A 20,137-nucleotide genomic window follows, 5' to 3' on the forward strand; every position below is an offset into this window, starting at 1 on the left:
TAAGCCTGCAGTCTTTGCTTTGCAAAGCACCTCTAAAGATTTATATATACGGGTACATACATATATATCCATATATGCTGTGCCAGTGGGAGCCTATTTACTATATCATTTGCAATGGTTCTCACAGTAAATGAACTCAACATACAAGTAGGGATGCTCAAATTTATAAAGTTTTAACTTTTTCATTACAAGACAAAACCCCCAAAATATTAGAACATTGTCTGAGTAAGACTGAAGACTTTCAGAAAGTCTGAAGAAAAGATGTTACTTAAATTTTTTTAAATCGTATGGCAGTTAAAATTTGTCCTTCATTTGGCTTCCTCTTAATTTTTCTTTCAAGACTCCCAGGTTGGAAAACTACAGCATGTCAAAACTCACAGATGTTTTCCAACTCCCTTGGTTTATAGGTGGAGAACACAACTGTGCTGCATAACATGTAGGCAGCCAGCACAGTACAGTATTTGCGGTACAAAGAATATGGAAATATTATTATTGCAGACACCAAAATCTTTGTGAAATGGTGTAATGGTGTACGATGAATGGTGTCCTCCAGAAGGAAGCTCCCAGGCAACCATCAGCCCTAAGCTCCCCTGCATTACTACGAGTAACAAATACTGAAGAGCGTGTGCTAGTTGCTCAGGAGCCAGCTTTAGAAATGGGTTAAAAATTGCTGGTATGGAATTCTGAGGGACATTGCTGGAAGGTACCTGGGACCCAACCATTCCACATGCCCTTGTTTTTTCCCTGCCTGTATTTATCTTAAAGCTCCTCATTGAAGGATTCACCCTCGCTTCGTTAGAGGAGACCACGGAGCTCACGGGCCGAGGAGGGCACAAAGCTTCGCTCCGGCTGAAGAACCACGGAATAACGAGCAAGAGGAAGGGACCACTTTGGGTCATCTCGTCCAGCCTCCGTGCTCAAGCAGAGTCACCCCAGAGCACACTGCATAGAATTGTGTCCGGACGGCTCTTGAATCTCCAGCGAGGGAGACTCTGCAAACTCTCCGAGCAGCCTGTTTCAGTGCACAATCACTCGCATTGAAAAGAAACCAAGAACTTCAGGATTCAAAAGAAAAGCAGTATGCCTCGCTTTTTGCTTTTTTCAATCAAAACTGAGAGCCGGACGTGGCCAGGGAGGACCGACCCTTTGGCTCCGCAGCCGCTCGGCGGGGCTGGCGGCTGCTGAAGCCCAAACAGCTTCGCCACCTTGCTCTTGCCGCAGTTTGTCTCCTCCCCACGGCAGCTGCCCCCCGCCTCGGCCCAGGTCCCAGCGCCTCTCCGGCTGCTTCACGCAGACCCAGCGGCACTGCGGGGAAGGGGCCCCGGGGAAAGACCCCGCTCCCCGGGCCGCGCCCGGCGCGGCTGGGCAGGACGGGTCCGGGCCCGGGCCCGGGCACCGCCTCCCTCCCTGCCTCCCTGCCGGCGGCCGCCGCTCTCCCCGCCCCCGGCCGTGTGTGCGGAAGCTGCCGGCGCCCGGCATTGTGGGAGCGGGGGGAACGCGGCGCGGGGAGGGACGCGGCCGGGCCGGAGGGTTCCGGTGCGGGCGCAGACGTGTCGGCCGGGGCCGCGGAGCGACAGGCGCTGCCCCTGCCCGCTCGGAACAGCGCCCGGCCCGGGGCCGGCCCGGCGGCGCCATGGCCGGGACCAGCAGCCCCGAAGCCGTCAAGAAGCTGCTGGAAAACATGCAGGGGGACCTGCGGGGCCTGAGCCTGGAGTGCCGGAAAAAATTCCCCCCCGTCAAAGAGGTGAGCGGCGCTGAGCCGAATCAAGCCGCGCCGTGCTGGGTTGAGCCGGGCGGCGGACGCCGTTCCGGAGGGGCCTCCCTGGCCCCGGGGCGGCCGGAGCGGAGCTGCCGGCGTGCCCGCGCTCCAGCGCCCAGCCCGCTGCCTTTCCCGGTGAGCTCCGACCTCCGCGGCCGCGGGCGATGCCCAGCCGTGGCTGTGCCGGGATGTGGCCGAGCCCAGCCGTGGCTGTGCCTGTGGCGTGTTCTGTGGCTGTTGTTGTCGGTGCGCTGCCGAGGCGGGGGCCGCGGGCAGGGCTGTGCCCCTCGGGGAGCGGGGCTGCGGACAGACCGTCTGCTGACGGGCCGAGCGGGGCGGCCCCGCTTCGCCCGCGGCGCCCTGCGGGGAAAACACGGAGTTTGGCTTGGCTGTCTCGACACCATCGAGCCAGCCAAACTCGCCCGAGGCGGGCTCGGCCGCCGCAGCGAGCGGGGAGCCGAGGGGCCGGCTGCGGCCGGGGAGGGCCGTGCCGAGCCCCGCCGGCCCTGCGGCTCGGGTGGGAGCCCGGGGCTCTCCCCTCGGGTCTGTGCCTTGCCCTCTCGCAAAGGCCGTGGTGCCCGGGCCAGCGTGCCTTATCCCTCACCATTGCGCACCCGTGACTGCCGGTCTGAGCTGTGCGGGTCGCTCGTCATCGCTGCCGCGTCGTTTTGTGGTTGTGTGGCTTTCCAAGTGTGGGGAGAACCGAGGAAGCTTGGGATACAAAAGTTTGGGTTACTTTAATAAACTCATTCCAGTAGGATTGTGTGTTTTATTTTTGAAACCTGAGTTTATGCTTAGTAGTCTGAGACCTCAGTAATCTCGGTGAGCAGGATTACTTTAATTGAAGTGGAATCTGAATTTTTTTTGTTAACTTAAAATATAATTTTTAACCATATGGTTTTCTGTTGTTTTTATTCAGTCAGTTTAACTTTTTCCCTATCAGCAGCTTGCTACTTGCAATTTTAAAAAGTTTTCTATGAAATAGTGAAAGATTAATTAAACGGTTAAGTCAGATTAAGATGCAGACCCAGAAGCACATAAGAAAGGCATTGCATGTGTTATGTGATGTAAGTTCCAATTAAGTGATAGCATATTTAATGTTGTACAAAGTATTATACACTTGAACAGCTGAATTGAAGCTAATGACTGTGCTTGTTTTGTAAGACATGAAGTGACACACTGTAGCAGAGCATGTTGTGCGCTATTTTAGTTTGCAGAAGAATGCTGGCGTGTTTGCGAAATTTTGTGTGGTCACAGAAATAAAAGAGAAAGTTGTGATCAGTCCTGATGAATTGTGTGTGGTCACATGTAAATAAGAAAAAGCTGCGGTCAGTAGAACAGAAATTTCTGTGTGTTTGGAGGGAGATGGGAGTGCTGCTTGCACTCCCTTCTGTGTATTACTGTGTGCCTCTTGTTTAGTCTCTGAACAAGTTTCTCCACTGTGTTAATATTTATTTGCATTGAGATCTACCAAGGAGTTGGGCAGTGTCATTCGTAAGCTAGTATTTTAGTAATGCTTCATTAGGTTTGCCATGGCTGAATATTATAGTAACTACTGCATGTATTTCATACTTGTTCAGCATGTTTATCATATTCTTGTGTAAGTTCAATCTTTGTGTTGTTTGCTTTAAATTGACAGAAGTTTGTTTAGCTTTCTTCATTAAAAGCACTTAACAAACTTTTTCACAATTGTTTGAGATTTGGATAGATTTATTGGAATAGTACTGGAAGATGTTTATAAAGAGGTGGGACTTTCTGCTGGGAGTTGTGTGCTCTTACAAAGTGTCTGAGGTGAAAGCAGTCTTACAGTAGGATGTGTGATACAGTTGCAGGAAACGATCTTACTTCCTCACTCTGGAAGCCCTTTTTTTGTTCTAGTTTTAAAGAAAATGGGTGTCCTTTTTTTTAGTCAAATCTCAGCTGTTTAAAGAGATATTTTAATTGCATGCTTTTGGTCTGATCGTGATTATATTTGGCTAGAATGATCAGACGAATGGCATATTTTTCTTACTGACTTGAAACAGCATCGGTTTTTTAAACCATGTTTAAATACTGGCTTTTAAGAACAAATTCATACTACTTACAAGCCCACTTTTTAACTTGCAGTGTAACTAAACTTTGCCACATGCATTGTAATTTATGAGTTTGTATTGCAAATGATGTGTATGCTTTCATGTCACTTAATGAGCTTACCATGCTGGGATAAACAATTGAAAAACTCCTAGTCCCAAATTAATAGTTACGAGATGTATATCATAGTTGTTAGATTTGATAGGTACTTTATAAAGGTAAACTGCTTCTCATAATCTTTCCAGTGTCTGACATAGTCAAATATTTTGCTCACAATTGTTATCTTCAGCCACTTCTAAAATGAACTGTCTGTTCTGGTTTTGTTTTTCTTTTTATAGTAATAATATTAAAATTCTACAAAGTGAATTTTGCTGATGGGTTTGCTGTGATAAAAGTAGTAATGTACTTCTCAGTTCTGCTTGTTGTTCAGATATTAACCAGAGTAAATTCTCTAACCAGTACTGTAAAGATTTAGACCAGTTGTATGATCAGAAAAATATAGCCCTTTTTGTTAAAAGGGTTTTAGTTTACACTCTTTAAACACCTTTCTAATGCATATGTTCTTACAAAATTATGCAGTATCTCTTAGGTTCAGAGACACCAAAACAATAGTCAATGATTCTTTGAACAGGCATGTATATGACACAGCTGAAGAAGTATAGTGGAGTTATTTTGGAGGAGGATGGTGAGGGTGGGGTTTGGTTGCAGAAGAGAAGGGGACAACCAACCACAGGATCTAGATCTTATCCTCATTTAGGAAGTAGAAGTGAGTTCTTAATGAATCCTTATTGAAAATGGAACTTGAACTCCTTGATGTTTTGAGGACTTTAATTTCATTTTTTCTGTTACTCTGAGTCTATAAAGTTTTCTTAGTAGGTCATGTTTATGTGAAAATTGTGTAGTTGGAAGTCCAGTAACTTACGGCTGTAGAGTCTGAGGTTTTTGCTGACTTCAATAATCTATTAAGAAACATTGAAATTACTGAGTTACTCCCAGTGTTAAACTTGGGACACAAATATGGCCAACTTCCTTCCCCTTAGTTAGAGCTTTTAGCTGAGAAATAACAGGATGTTGGTTCCAAAGTATCCATGTATTATCTGTGCTCTGTGTTAACAAATAATACCTGAGTAGGATTTTCCTAGGTTATGCCATTTAAGGCTTTAAAAATAGTAGCTGCTGAAATTATATTGCTGACAATGTTCGGGGTTTAAATAATGTAACAGACTTATTTTTTTAAGGGTGTGGAGAATACCAGTTACTATTACACTTGAAACCCATTTCTCTTTGTTGCTAGATGTTTTATATGTTTGATACTTTCTCAGATCTGCACTAACTACAGAAGTGTGCTAGGTATGAATGCTATACACTGACCAAGAAGTGATACGGTGATTGTCTCTCATATGCCACCCTGTTTATACTGACAGACATACAAATAATGATATTGCTGAAAAATATGTTTGTATTTTCATGATGTATTTATGTTGCCCAATTAGAAAAGTAGATGCTAGCCATGGATGGGGTAGAAACTCTCAGGAAAGTGTAAATAAAACCCTGGTTTTTGGAGCTTGAAATTACAGAGGACGAAACAGTCTTTGGTACAGGCATCAATCCTGTTGATGTCCCCTCAAATAATCTGGTTTCTCATAGAAAGCAATACTACTTGATCATTAACACATAATTTAAAATACAGTGGGCTCTGAGATTTGCTCTATACTAAAGAATATTGCAATGTCGCTTATGCTGTACTGAATTCCATGCTGCATACTTAGAGCTTTATAAACTGTTGTAACCTGCTAGTGACTGGAGTTTTGGTATTGTGTGCTGCATTTGTGGAAAGCTGGTAGTGTTCTTCTTAGTGAACTGGAGTAAGAATTTTCTCTTATCACAGAACTGAAAATGGTTTCATGTCCTAAATCAGTTACCAGCTGTTTTTTATTACAGAATGAAAATACTGCTCAGTAAACTGCATCTAATTTGGTTAGGTAATTCCACTGCATTAAAAAAATTTGAAATAAAAGGGAGAAATATTTCTAATTGGCAGAAATAATGGAGTTAAAATAATAAGATGGAGTTAAAATAAGTATACCCAGAAGTTTCTCACAGCCTGAATTCCAGTTGTTTACACTGATCTAATCAAGCAGTTGCAGCTTTCTAGTAGGCTTGTAGTCTCTGTGTTGTCTCAGTTTTATTCTTGACTTTTAAATAGCAGTTAAAGCAAAGGGAGTTTAAAAAAATACCACAAAAATTAACTCTTTTCCAGCTCCCTGCACAGTTTCAGGCGCATCCGTGTTGGTAGGAGAGGGGAAGGCAGAAGGCTGGTGGTGTTGGGGCAGACAGGGAACTACTGCATCATCCCTTGGCAGGATCAGCTTGGCCTGGGCCAGGGCATGCCCTTTTCTTGGCAGTTGTGTAATGGGTTGCAGGTGCCTGTATGTTTTAGGGTGTTTGTTGCTGTAATAGGGCTGGAAAAGAAGTGGTATTCAACTTGCCTCCACTGCAAGAGCATCACAGAATTAGCTTTGAGTATTTTGGTGAGTAGAAATGCTCTCTTGAGTCTCTTGGAAGAAAGCTTTTGGTAGCCTCACTGTGCTGTTTCTTTACCCAATCCTTGTTTGAAGGAGCAGCATTGCTTTTACTTAGCTACTTATTGAGTTGTGCATCTTTGGCACACAGACATCTTTTTGAAACTGTATTGTAATTTGCTGTATCTATCAAAAAGAATATAATCCAATTTTGCAGCCTTATTTTTTCTTCTTTTATAAGCAACTCCACTTGCAGGCAAGTAGCCTTACAAAGCTCATAGGGTAAAAGTTTAAAAAGTAGGATTTTAGTGGCTTCTGGACAAACTTTAAATCATTTAATTACAGTGGTAGTGGTGTGGACTACCCTGAGGCAAGAGGCCACGTGTTGTGTGAAGATGAGCATTATTCTGTATTTCTTCCTTTGGAGTCCAGTCTTGTTTGCATTGACTGACATACGTGACAGTTCAGTCCCCTGGGTCAAATCATTCTTGTTTGGGAATGATGTACCAAACACATTTTAAAGCTAATGCCAAAAATTTAATTGGGAAGCTTGTCCTTTTTAGAGAACCTCTCATGTCATTGGGTAGCTGTGTGAAACTAAACATGAGGATGTATTGAAAAAGGTAAGCACACATTAAAAATATACAGATCAGTTAATTTAGTATATAATATCAAAGGGATCATTAGGACTCTTAGTGCAATTGGAAGGAACAGTTAAAACGTGTGAATATTGGTTAGCTGTTTGTTCTGCAATGGTAATAATATTTCAGAAATTTTGTTGAACATAGTGAAATAGACATATTGCAGGGAAAAAAATTACATGCTGCACTGCCTTGTGATATGAGCATCTGAGTCACTTGATGTACTTACAGCATTGAATAGTTTCTGAGTGCTCTGCATTCGTACTGCTTGAGTGGTAAAAGGATGAGCCAAATGAACCTCGGAAAGAAGACATAAACCATTTTCTGTAGGAGTAACCATATCTTGGGTTTCCTGCTTTATTTTTGAATGAAATGGTTTAAGTAATTCTGACACTGTAGCCCACAGGGAATTCAACCTACACTGGACTTTCAAGGTTATTTTCAGGTCTTCACAACATTAAAAGGATGAAAACTAGATTTTTTGTTTATTTGTTTGTTTTTGATGGGTATTCACTTAACTAATATTTTAAGGGTTCTTTTGAAATAGAGAAACAATGCTCTGTAAAAATGTATGTTGTCATACTTAGGCAGTTTGCACTAAGTCATGTGTTTTGTGCATGTGATTGGAGATTACTCTGTAGCATTCTAAAGTTGCCAGCCCATAGTTGAACTGGTAACTTGAAACCAGTAATCCCTAATATCTCTTTTAGTTTATTTTATAATTTCTTATCTTTACCATTTGCTGTGTCTGCTAGCTTCATGCTTGGAGTCCATTAATTTTGCAGTTTTTTTTTTTAATATTGACCTTTATACAGTAGTATTTTATCAAAATTATGTTTTTAAAAGTAAATGCTTACATTTCTAGGGGAAAACATCTATTCAGATGTGTTCTGTGCATTACAGCCCATTGTTTCATGTGATCGGTTTAGTCTATGAGAAGAAATATCACATGTTCTGAAGTCATTCACATAAGGCACACAGGTCAAATTTCTTCACCATATAATACCTTTCAATGAATGAAGAAAATTGTTTTCACTGTATCGGTCTGTCTTTCTGCTTTCCAAGTTGCACTTTTCAGTGCAGGATTAAGTTGCCTGATGTTGGGTGTCTAAGCTTCATTGATTGTGCAGAATACCTACACACTAGGTGTTCTACCTTGCCACTTGAGATACAATAATGTTTCTTCCTCAGCATCCAGCCTCCGGTCCAGAAGAGCATAGGTCTTCCTGTGTCTGTGTGTAGTTGTCTTGGATACAGAGGCCTAAGCTTAGACCTCTGCTTTGAGCCCCTGCTAGTGGGTCAGCTGAATTAGCTTAAGGAGAATCTTTAAGAATTAAGGAGCATTCAGGAGAGACAATCTCCATTGTAATGGGAACTGAGTCTAAATATTTAAATTTATGCATCTTAACCTCTGATTTAATTTCCATCTGCCTCCCATGGCTTCTTGAAGATTGTACAGGAAACTTGTAGCAGAAGTTGGGAATCCTTGGTGATTCCACTAGAAATGTACATTTCAAGTGTAAGTGCTCTGTTTCAGTGGTTTAAAATCAGTTGTACTTGCACGGATCACTCAGAAATCTCTTAATGAGAGACATGGGCTGTCTCAGTATATTCTTATCCTGAGAGATACTATGGATAATATATCATACATAATATTTAGGTATCCATGTAATTTATATAGAATGCAGTACAACATATGAGGTACATTCTTGTTCTGTATGTTGAAGGGAGAAGAACTTAAAAATTTGTTGCTAAGTGCCTTGTGTTTCTTCTCTTTCAGGTGTTAGCTTTTTTGCCTTTCTGTCTACCTTATTGCTCTTTGGTAATGAGTTGTTTTATGTTATACATTGTGATTTGATCTTTAATTTATATGTGATGTTCTTTCCAGCTGAGGTATAGTATTTTGACTGTCAAATGAAAACTTGTGATAGTAAGTATTTGTATTTGAATATCTTTATAGTCACATCAATTGAGGCAGCTACAGAGGCAGCAGCTCTGAAGCACTTCAGATAACTCTTGGCAATTCTCCTGGCATTAGTAATGGTTAACCTTCAGGATTCTGAATTGACTACTGGTACTGCAAACTGACAATTTCAGAAGATTAATGGGCCAGAGGAGTAGTCATTCCTGTCAACTTTGAAAGAGCACTCTGAATATGAGAGCAACTAATATAGTTGCACTAAAGCTGGAAGCGAACAAGGTTGTATGTTTTTGAAAAACAAAAAACATAAACTGTAATATCTTACACTTTCTTCTCCAGCTGAAGATTTTATAATAAATCTGATTTTTTTTTCTTAATTCACGATAATTTTGTAACAAAGTGATAAATTGTTCAGTGTAATAAACACCTGTGAGTGCACAGACATGTCAGATCAAGACTGGCCTTTTGCCAGTTTAAATTATATGTAAAATGAGTATCTATAAAAGAGAAGGGTCAGAGTTGGGATTGTACTCAGGGGGAGGAAGATAAAAATACAGGAGGCAAGTACAGTGCTTTTACACACAAATGTGGTACGCTTGAGTGCTTTCACAAGACAGATTTAGTGAGGAGTTTTTTGTGTGTTCTTTTCAAATAATAGTGTGGCAGTACAGTAATGGTCCAGAATGTGGTTTTGCACAGCAAGCCAGAATAACAATGAAGTGAAATTCTACTTTAGACAGGAGGACCTCTTATCTAAACTGTTGGATTTAGGGTTAGTGTTCCAGTTGGAAAGGCAAATAGTTGTGGATATAAAAAAAATTGCTCTTTTTATTTCTTGTAATAGCTATGGAAGTGACTATAGATAACATATTACTCTCATCCAGTCTGAATAAAAGGTTGGTAAACATTATAATGTAAATACCAATACAAATCATCATTTCCTGAATGCTTTTCTTTTGAGATTAGAGAAATCAATAACTTGTGTGGTAAGGACTGCAAACATTACAACAATTTTAGTGTCTCTGGAGATAGTAGTTTGCTTTAATGTACAATGAACACACAAATGGTCATTCAAAAGCACTAACAGTGAAAATTCTTGGTTTTATTAACTTTTGGTAACAATGCTATCACATTTAGAAATTAATACAAAAAGAATCTTAATGTTAGATCAATCCTTAGTAGAAATTAGCATATGCTTGGTTGTTGCATTAAATATCCTTACAGAAATATATATTTTTTTGGTTAACAAAATCAAAAAGGTGTTGACTTCTGTTCCTAATAGTTAGATACAAATTTCCTTTGAAGATCAGCATATTTATCCTTTAATTTTTTTTTTTTTTATCCTGGTTTGAAACTTTTAAAGAAACAATTGCTATGGCAGAGACAACAATTGCTTTTTCTCGCTTTAGGTTCAAATTTTGTATCATCTTTCCCTTAGGAAAAGTTGTTAACTATGCTATTATTTTTCAGTAAAAGTACGGTAGCGCTTTCGTGTTTACCCCAGAGTAACAACAAATCCATAGAGATTACTGCAGAGCACCTGTTGTACTGTCAGGTCATGTCCCAGCTGACACCTCTGGTCTCCTACTTGCCTATCTGTATGCACTGCAATAGAGGTCCAAGATGTCCAAGGGAGTTAAATGTTCAAGCATATGCCAAGCCATTATTCTTTGTACTGCCAAAACAAGTCCTGTTCTTGGGCTGCCGGATAATGTTGTGATGATCATGGAGTTAGCTCTAGTGGTATCTCTAGGTAATGTAGATTGCCTGCTGCAGCTGGATTTCAGACCTTCCACGGTGTCCCAGAAGACAGATTTGAAGAACTGGTGCTTTCTAGATCCACTTGCCACCCATTGTGTGGATGGCGTCCCTTTGCATCATGTTGAATTGAATATCCCATTTATCCTAATATCTTCATGTGTGATGAGTTACAGATCTTTAAATGTATGTACACAAACTACAATGTGGAAAAATTTAGCTCATGAATGTTACCTGGATGCTGGTAAATGTTGGTTCTGCTTGAGGATGTGTGAAATCTTTCCTTCCTGATTGCCCGAGCAGATACTACCTACCTCTGTTTCCTGATAAGTGCTTTATATCCTAAACAAAGTAAAAATTTCCAAAAACAGGAAGATGCTCACAGCATATCTAATGACAGGAAGGCTGAAATCTTCCCTGTTTCAACTGAAAACTGAGAAGTCTGTTAGGAGGAGAAGAGTTTTGGATCTAAGAAACTGCTGAAGCTGTGTTTGGAATTTCCACACTTCCACATTGTAATCTCTCATATGCAGAGAACCTCTATCTGTAAGGCAGCTGTGAATGTTGTTGTCAGATTGTGCATTCAGAGAGGAACTTTGAGGCCAGGAGATAGATATTATGCACAGACTTCTTTTCAGTCTACTTGAAACCACACTGTCCTGATTTTTAAATTTTTTTTTGGTATGTAAGTTCTCTGAAGAGTGATTTCCACATAATCAGCAAACACTTGGTAATTTCCACGGAAGCAGGAAGATGATGGGGCAAGCGTTTGAGCCTAGAGGGTCCTGTTGAATTTTGCTGTGGGATTATCTACTGTTTGATTAAAACCAGATCAAAGTACTGGGAGAGATTGACTTGAATATGTGCTATCACTGAGAGTCAATTTCTCTTCTTTGTCAATATTTTACCTTTCCAGACGGGGTACTGCAGTTACTTCAGGAGAAACATGAACCAAAACTCAGTAATGACAGGTGTGTGTTTGAGACATTTTATATCTGTTCATTTCACAGTTATTAAAGCAACAGAGTTGGAAATCTAATTGGCTGAAGGTTTTAAGTACATTTAAGCTTTGTTATGTTTCAGGAATTACATGTATTTGCTTCTTTTCAAAATAAAGAGAGAACTGACTTGCTTGTTAGACTACTATGAGTTGTGCTGCTAAGGAAAGCTGGTAATATTCCATCTAAAATTGGTGATTGCTTTAAAAACATTGTGTCTTATATTTATGTGAAAATATAAATACACACACTATAATGCTGTCTCTCTCCTTGATTAGTGCTTTATAAGATCCTTTTCTCATGTGACAGTGTCCTGCAAACTGCTATAGTAATTGATGTAAATTTGTAAACTTAAAAGCTATTAATATATCTTTTATTTTGCTACTTAAACTGATGCAGTCCCAACACACTTTTACATTCATGTATACAGATTAGAACTGTTTATAGTTATCATGTTTTCTGTTGGCTATTTGTGATCAACTGAGGTCTTTTTTTATAATGTTAATATGTTGTTTCTTTTACATATACAGTAGAGTATTTTTCTTTTGTAGGATGTATTTGGTGTAATTAATTTTTAACTGTAAACATTTTAAACTGGGATTCTGAATAGAAACCATAGGATAATGCAGGTGATCATACAAATTTCTGTATCTCATGGAGAAGAATGCTTATATTCAGCAGTTGTTTTACCTTTTTTTTCCCCCAAATGTATACTATTTTATATAAAGCCAGCATGGAAACAACTGAGAGCCATTATGTTGGAAAATATTTGTGCAAAATGCATGGTGTTTTTGAATGCCACTAATATGATCAGTCTTAATATTTCTTTGAATCAGAATGAGTTTGTCACTCCTGGCAAGACAGAAATCAATTGCCATTAGTAATTTTGATTAGTTTCAGTTTAAAGATAATTGAAGTTGGACTGTGACAAATCCTTCATATTAATTAACAGGAACAAAGTGTTGTGACAAGAACTTCAACACATTAAGTTAATATAATTAAAATAAATAAGAGCTGCATTTGGCACGCCTTATTTTATGTGTGCAAAATATATATGTTCATATTGCTTTGTGTTTATTTGAGCATGTTGTATTGTTAATCAGGCACTGTGAATATTATTTACTTTATTTTTAAAGTAGAAAACTGTGTTCAGAAAAATCTAAATAAATCTCCAGGATTTTAAGGCAGTGTTTAGTCTTCCTATATTGTTTTGGGAAATAAAAACTTTTAAAAAAAGAACCAAACAAAAAAAACTTAAGCTTTGCATTTCTCATTTAGCTATTTTGAGAAATACATATGTCAACTCTTAATCAAAATATTTAATTGTCAATTTATACAGTCACCTTAACATGACTTTCTCTGAAACCTTGTTGGAATAATGTTCTGATGGAGAAGGAATATTAACACCTGGTAAAACTTAATGTACTATCGTTTTCATATTTCTGATGACATGGTTTCTTTGCTTCTCTAATCTCTTTTATGTGGTGACAGCACATGTCTTTAAATAGTAGTATCAGAGGAAAAATAGAAATGTTTAGTGTGGAAAATACACAGAAATACAAAGCTGAAATAAAAGGGGAAGTGTGCTTTCAAATTTGCAGAACAGTATTTTCCAGCAATTTGCATCCAGTCATTTGGGAAAACCTGTTGCATTTATTTTGATTGTTTAAGTCTTTCCAGAGGCTTATAGTGTATTAACGAAATAAAACCAGAAAGGCACAATGTATAATACATCTTTTGTGTTTTGTACACAAGGCTTTCAGAAGTCATAGTCTTGAAATGCAAAGCTTAAATGTTATATTTCGTGTTTGGCTTGATTTCCATTAGAGAACATGACTTGAGTAATTTCTGCAGGGAAGTGTTTGTGGGCACTGGAGAGGGAGTTGCTGTTCCCCTGGGGCCGTGTGTGATGCCCTGGCTGGCTGGACAGCCCTCGCTGTCACCTGGCCCGCAGCCCTGGCCCTGCTGAAGGAGTGGGCGAGGGAGAGGATGATGCTGCTGCTCTGCCATACAAGTCGTACTTGTGGAGAAAGGGGAGGAACTGATGCTGTGCTCTGTATGGCATGCAGTGAAGAACAGACAGTGTTGTTAGAAAGTCACCTTTTTGGCATTGCCCTGGGGTCTTTTGTGTAGGACGCTTGGGAGCCAAAATCCATGGGGAAGATGAGTTTCATTTTTGTAATTGTAGTTTGAAACTGTACAGAGACTATGTAACAGTGTTTATGCTTACTAGTTTTTTTGGGTTTTTTTTGCATTCATAAATACAGTGAGAATCACGATTTCTAAAATTTCTGAATATAATCCTTCCTGTGGAATTCTAGAAAGGAATTCCAGCAACTACAAAAATTTCACTTCTGCATTAGCTGTGCTGGTAGAAACCACTGCAAACACATTTCTTTATCTGAGACTATACCTTTTTATTTATCTACAATATTTGTTATTTCTTTGCAGATATTGATGTATGATTTAGCATCTAAACTACTTGTTTTCTTTTCTTCCAGGCTGCTGAATCAGGAATAATAAAAGTGAAAACAATAGCTGCACGAAACACAGATATTTTGGCAGGTAATTATTTGCTGTGCAATAGGAAAAATAAAGCTGAGTTACAGATCAAAATGTTAAAAAGATGTCTTGGATATGTCTAATAATACTACACATCTTTTAGTGTGTGCTATGTTGTTGATGCTTTACTTTTGGGCACCTAGCAAAAAATCCAGTAGCATAGAAATTTTTTAACACTACTTGTTTCTTGTTAATGCTATTAGGCTGAGGAGGATGGGCTCCATTTTCAGTTGCTGCTCTACAAAAGTAATCATCCACTAAGAAAAATAACATGAAATACTTAGGCCCTACATTCTCAGTTTTTTAATTGTTGTGGTTGAGTGCTCTGTGTGGAGCTCTACAGTATGATCCACATACACTTATGTATTAGTCCAGCCTTTAGGGACTTGCAACTGGCAGGCAAAAATCCATCTTTATCTGAGACAAGGTCATTCAATTTAATATGTTCCAATGCCTTGAGGGATGGGACATACCTTGTGAGTTGCAGCTTTGTCTTCGCTTTATAAAGCTGGCTTCTTGCCAGTTGCTGGTAAAGCCCTTGGCCAGATTTGAATGTCCCTGCATCAATACTTGAGTGTCTACCCTAGAAGTAGTCAAAATCCTTGAAATGCTAGATTGTTTGGAAAGTCCAGTGAAATAGCTGCTAAACCATATCTTGTTTTGGGGTATGTAAATCAGATATTGTTAAAGAAGCGTTTTCTAGGATTATTTGAATTAACAGACCCACTTCTCAGTATTTCACTTTAATGCCTCTTTTTTATTTGTTTATTTTCTTTGTTTTTACTGCTGTCATGAATGCTGACATAAGTGGGAAAAGTATGCCAGGTAATGTCAGCTATATCAAAATACACAAATGAAAAAGAGAAAGCAGTAGTTGGCAATTTTGGAAGCTATCAACATATTACTACATAATAAAGTTTGTGTTTTAGAAAGCTAGTTTCTAATCCTGCAAAGTTCTCTGTCTTTCAGTTTTCAAAGGGAAGAGATAGGAAAGATCATTAAATGTAGTCATGGATGGGCAGTCTTTGCTTTCATCTTTTTGAGGGAACACTTTCTCTTAGTTGGTAAAATTTTTAAAATAATTTTCTCTTGGAAAGTTTAAACTGGAATGTAGTAAGTATTGATTTCATTCAAAAAACCTGCACAGATTTGTTGTTAAGAAACCAGCAGGTCCTAAAAGTTATTTTGATCAGTTAATCTTTCCTAATATGATAATAACTTTTTCTTCCTCTAGTCTACAATTTTTTACTGGGAGAATGTACTTTGCCTGCACATTATCACAACGTTCCACAGTTAAAGCATGATGTCATTAAACAGACTCAGTTCTTTATGAACTCTTGTATTTTTGGAGGTATCAATTATAAGCTAATCTTATACATAAGGTGGTGTCAAGAGATTGTCTATCTAATATCTTCTGAGGAAAAATTATATATATCACTTTGTGTAAAAAAAAACTGCAAAATGCTACAATGTAATTGTGAAATCTAGTGGATATTTTTTGACTGCTAAATGATTTAGGAGCATCTACAAGACATTCTAGTAATACAAATTAGTATTTTGATCAGGATATGATTTTTAAAATATTTTGATATAAACTCTCATTTCACTAACATAGATAAGAACAAATGTATCAGATTATTTTGAATAAGCTGATCTGGTGTTTTCTTGAAGCATTTAATGGTGTAGGATTATATTTTTTAGGAAAATAGATGCAGGCTCAAAATCTTATTAAAATCTTAAAATCTTTGTTATTTTCAGTGGGATATGTTTAACCTCCCCAATGAACTTTGGCATCATTGATCTAACTTCTTTCTTTCTTTTTGAAAAATTAAGTTGAGCTGTTTCAAAGTCTTCATTCTTGCCAGTGTGTACATGCTTTATTATTTATTTATAAGAATTTGAGAAATTCCAGAGGAGGAGATAAATTTGAGAAATTATTTCCATGTGGCTTTGATATGTGCAAAAACTTATGGTTTAGGAGTTCTTCTAAATCAGAATTATAATCTTGCTGATGAAATGAACAGGTAAGTTATACTTTTCAAAAACTTCTCACTTGTTATGGTTCAATAAGGTAGTTTTCTTTTTTAATATATTCTGCCATAAATTGGTAGCAAAATGGAGGCAGACCTGGCAATAATAAATTTATTGTGTATTTTAAGACTGAAGCTAATACAGCCACAGAATCACATGATCACAGAATATTCTGAGTTGGAAGGGGTCATCAAAGTTTAGCTCCAGACTCTCTGAACAGGAAAGCACCAAGAATCACCCTATGTTTTGGTTGCTATAAAACCAGATAGGTACCAAAGCAGCTTTACAAAACATTAATTTTTTAGCTTCATGAATTAAAAATACTTGTATAGATTACTTGTATAGATAGCTTTTAATGGCTTATAAAAGGCTAAATTTATTCTTTGTTTTGTTACTTATTAACTCATGCCATTTTTGCCATTCAGAACTTTATCTTGGGTCTCATGTTAAGGCTAAATGTTTTGTGGTATCTTTTTGCTTGCTTTTTTATGCTTCATGGTTAGAATTTAGTGGCAGTTCAGAAATGTCAACTGGACATAGAGCCTGCACTGACTCTGAAGAGGCTGATGAAACTAGACTGTGTGTTGATATCAACCTGTAAGAACTATTATCTTACAGGAAGTTTGCATCCATAATCTATAATAGCCTATCCTTTTTGTAGAAACTTCTGACTCAGTTTTTCAGTTGGAAAATATCACTAAAGTATTTTTTGTAGTTTTAACTTGTTTCATTTTTTATTCCAAATTACTTGTAGTGATGCTTTGTAGTATAGATCATGTTTGCATTTTTATGTGAAAATATATTTTTTGTTTGTGGTAACTACTGTCTTCTGAAGAGCGTGTGAAACTTTGCATGAATACATTTGTTCTACTACACATAGACTAAAACACGGTGTATGACATTCAGTGTAACAACACACATTGAACCTTCAACTGTGAGGAAATTTTGTGTCTGAAATGGTGATGAGCGGCTAAAATCTTAGAAGTTTGCATGAATCAGCAAACATACCTGCAAATGAAAAACCACTCAGTCAGAGCCATGCTTTCCTTCCATATTTTTAGTATTTACATATTTTTAAATTTTATTATGTCACATTTCTTGAATTACTTTTATGGGGGAAAAAAAAAACATGTTTTAAATGACAGTGTAGAATGTTGTATTCATTATGAAGCTTTTTCTCCTTAACAAAAAACAAAACCAAACAAACCAACAACCCAAAAAAAAAAAAAATGGGAGAGAGAGAAATTTATGGAAACTTGTTTTCTCCTGGCAAAAGTCTATTTTAAGAAACTACCCTTTATCACTAAAACAGCATTTGAGAAATTCACAGCCAAGTGAATGTACCCAGAATACAAACAGTCTAGTCTCTCCCTGTTTTGTCAGCGGCAGTTAGCTCTTCCCCTTGCTGCCCGGTGCTTTGGAATGTCGCTCTGTGCCAGACTGTTGCTCCTGCAATACGTGCTGCAGTGAAGCTGAGCAGAAGGACAGGCTGAGACTGGTTCCTGTGTCAAGGCCAGGGAAAGCTCTGGGGTTGGCAGAACCTTACACCTTCTTGCTAACCACATGAACTCTTAAGTGGATGTTTTGGATTTGGAAAGTCACTTGAGTGTGTAAGGGAGAAGGTGCTTGGAATTTGAGCCTTGGCCAGGGTAATTGTGGAAGTGAGCTGTGTCAGCCTAGTGTCTGTCTTCACTTGGCTTTTCCATGTGGTCCACGTGTAAATCCCAAATTTCCAAGACTAGAGATTGCTTTTTGTTAATTGGTGTGATTTGCATTGTATTTTTCAAAGTACTAAACATTGACTGCTTCCATATTTCTCTTTGAAAGCATTGAAAGAGAACAGTTCAGAGGTGGTTCAGCCTTTTCTGATGGGTTGTGGAACAAAAGAACCAAAGATCACTCAGCTGTGTCTAGCAGCCATACAGAGGCTCATGTCTCATGAAGTTGTTTCAGAGGTAAGATCAATATTTATACAAAACCAGAAATATTTCAGAGTGAAAAATATAGACCTTAAACAGAGGGTGAATGAGTTGTTTTAAGAGGCTCTTTATATTTTAATGAACATAGTCCACAAAATGTTTTACTCATATCTATTTTTCAGTAATTTAAAAGAAAACCTTTTACACCACTAAAAAAAGGTGAGGCAATATTAACAACCTTTAGAAGGAAATTATTGAAATTTGAAGCCACCTTATTTAGTTCACATTCTTAGTTCACACTGCAGGAACTGAACATGTAATGAACCTTGTGCATGCACAAAGTATACTCTGTGCAATAACATTATTGTGCTTTTGTTACATTATATTTTTAAAAATAAGTTAAAATGGATGCACATTTTCTGCAGCAGTAAATGCCATGATAGTGTGTTAGGAAGCTGATAAAACTAATGCAGTTGTGCTTGCATAATGTAAAAACACACTGTTTTCTCTCTGAGTGAATTCTGAGGATAAAATATATTTATAGTGTGTCTTCCATATTTCCAAGTAAAAAATTAAGTACAGGCTTTAATTTGTACTGCATATTATGACATTTCTTTTGTCAATTCTTTAAAAATACTTACGTAAGCTTATGACAATGAAATTGGCTTTATATTCTCAATTTAGTCCTATGGTATAGACAAACAGGCACATTCAGTTATGATATACCTTTATGACAGCGATATTCTTATATATGTACAAGATATACCAGCATATGAATATTGTAATAGGTGACAAAAAATATTTCTTTGTAGGCTGCAGCTGGGAACATTATTAATATGCTTTGGCAATTGATGGAGAACAGTCTTGAAGAACTTAAATTGCTCCAGACAGTTCTTGTACTTTTAACAACCAATACAGTTGTGCATGATGAAGCACTGTCCAAGGTAAGAATTTGCTGGTGTGAGCTATAGAATTTGAAATACCCAAGAGGAAAGATGGGGAAATTTCACTTATGAAGCATGTGAAAATAATGAACAAGGGACTTTATTGATTCTGTTGTGTCCTTACTGTCTTTATGGCTAGACTCTGAAAACAGGATTTCTTTTAGCTTTCTTTTCCATGTGTTTTGTAGTTCCTCCATAATAATGCATTTCTGACTTAAGAGGAACTTGAAATAAAAACACAGAGCTAATGCCTGTCCTTCTCATTGTTAAATTTGTGGTGTTTTTGAATTGGAATCAGAACACATGGCACAGTGTACACTCAGTGGTAACAGAAAATGTCAAAAGTAGTTGCTTTCCACCCTGCCTTAAATCTCTTTTAAAAACAATCCAGTTATTGCTCCTTTGGTAATAACTTTGGGTCATAGATTTCAATATGAAACATTTTGGATATTATGTTTCAACTAAAAAAATAAGGACCTAATCACTTTTAATTTAATTTTAAGCTACTTCTCTTTGAAGAAGCAACATTGTTTACCATCTGTGAATTGTGAAACTCTGCTTTGTAAGGTTCTCTTGTAGATTACATTGTAGAAAATTTGTTTCAGTCAGATATTTATTGTATGTTCATGTTTCAGTTGTAAGATTTTAAAGTAATGTGACAATATCATCTGAGTAGAGTCCGCAAATCACAGGCATGAAAAAGAGGCTCATGGCATGTAGCACTATGGTGCGGTGTGGTTGAGGCTCTTGAAAATGCCAGAATAGAGTATATGGACAGAAGAACAAGAAACACAGGTTTCACTACACATACAGATATTAATTTTCAAAATTCATTATAAAACAGGTAAATATTAAACTATGAGTTAGAGGTAATAAAAAAACCCAGTGGGAAAAAGTATTTGGGTCATTGCCAGTACAATGACACTTTGAAATGCATGTCTTAGGAATAATAGCAGTCAAGGCAACATGCTTGTGAAAGAATTGTGATTCAGTGTAGGAGGGGAATGACATT

The 20,137-nt window shown here is 38.0% G+C and overlaps 1 protein-coding gene across 6 annotated transcripts in view; it reads left to right on the forward strand.

The window, feature by feature from the left end:
* The first annotated feature begins 1,504 nt into the window (after nucleotides 1–1,504).
* Nucleotides 1,505–20,137, forward strand: part of MON2 (MON2 regulator of endosome-to-Golgi trafficking) — a 71,426-nt gene continuing 52,793 nt past the window's right edge. For 4 of the 6 annotated variants that reach the window (XM_021547424.4, XM_021547426.4, XM_077783491.2 and 1 more), the window contains exons 1-4: nucleotides 1,505–1,744; nucleotides 14,171–14,234; nucleotides 18,090–18,217; nucleotides 18,994–19,125. In XM_021547424.4, coding sequence (XP_021403099.1) covers nucleotides 1,634–1,744; nucleotides 14,171–14,234; nucleotides 18,090–18,217; nucleotides 18,994–19,125 — 435 coding nt within the window. In that variant the 5' untranslated portion in view covers nucleotides 1,505–1,633. Of the gene's footprint in view, nucleotides 1,745–11,587; nucleotides 11,643–14,170; nucleotides 14,235–15,039; nucleotides 15,057–18,089; nucleotides 18,218–18,993; nucleotides 19,126–20,137 lie in introns of those variants that run through there. The other 2 variants (XM_085568419.1, XM_077783492.2) reach the window with 2 other exon arrangements.

The sequence above is a fragment of the Lonchura striata genome, chromosome 1A (genome assembly GCF_050655825.1).
Source record: "Lonchura striata isolate lonStrDom1 chromosome 1A, ASM5065582v1, whole genome shotgun sequence".
Classification (NCBI taxonomy): Eukaryota; Metazoa; Chordata; class Aves; order Passeriformes; family Estrildidae; genus Lonchura; species Lonchura striata.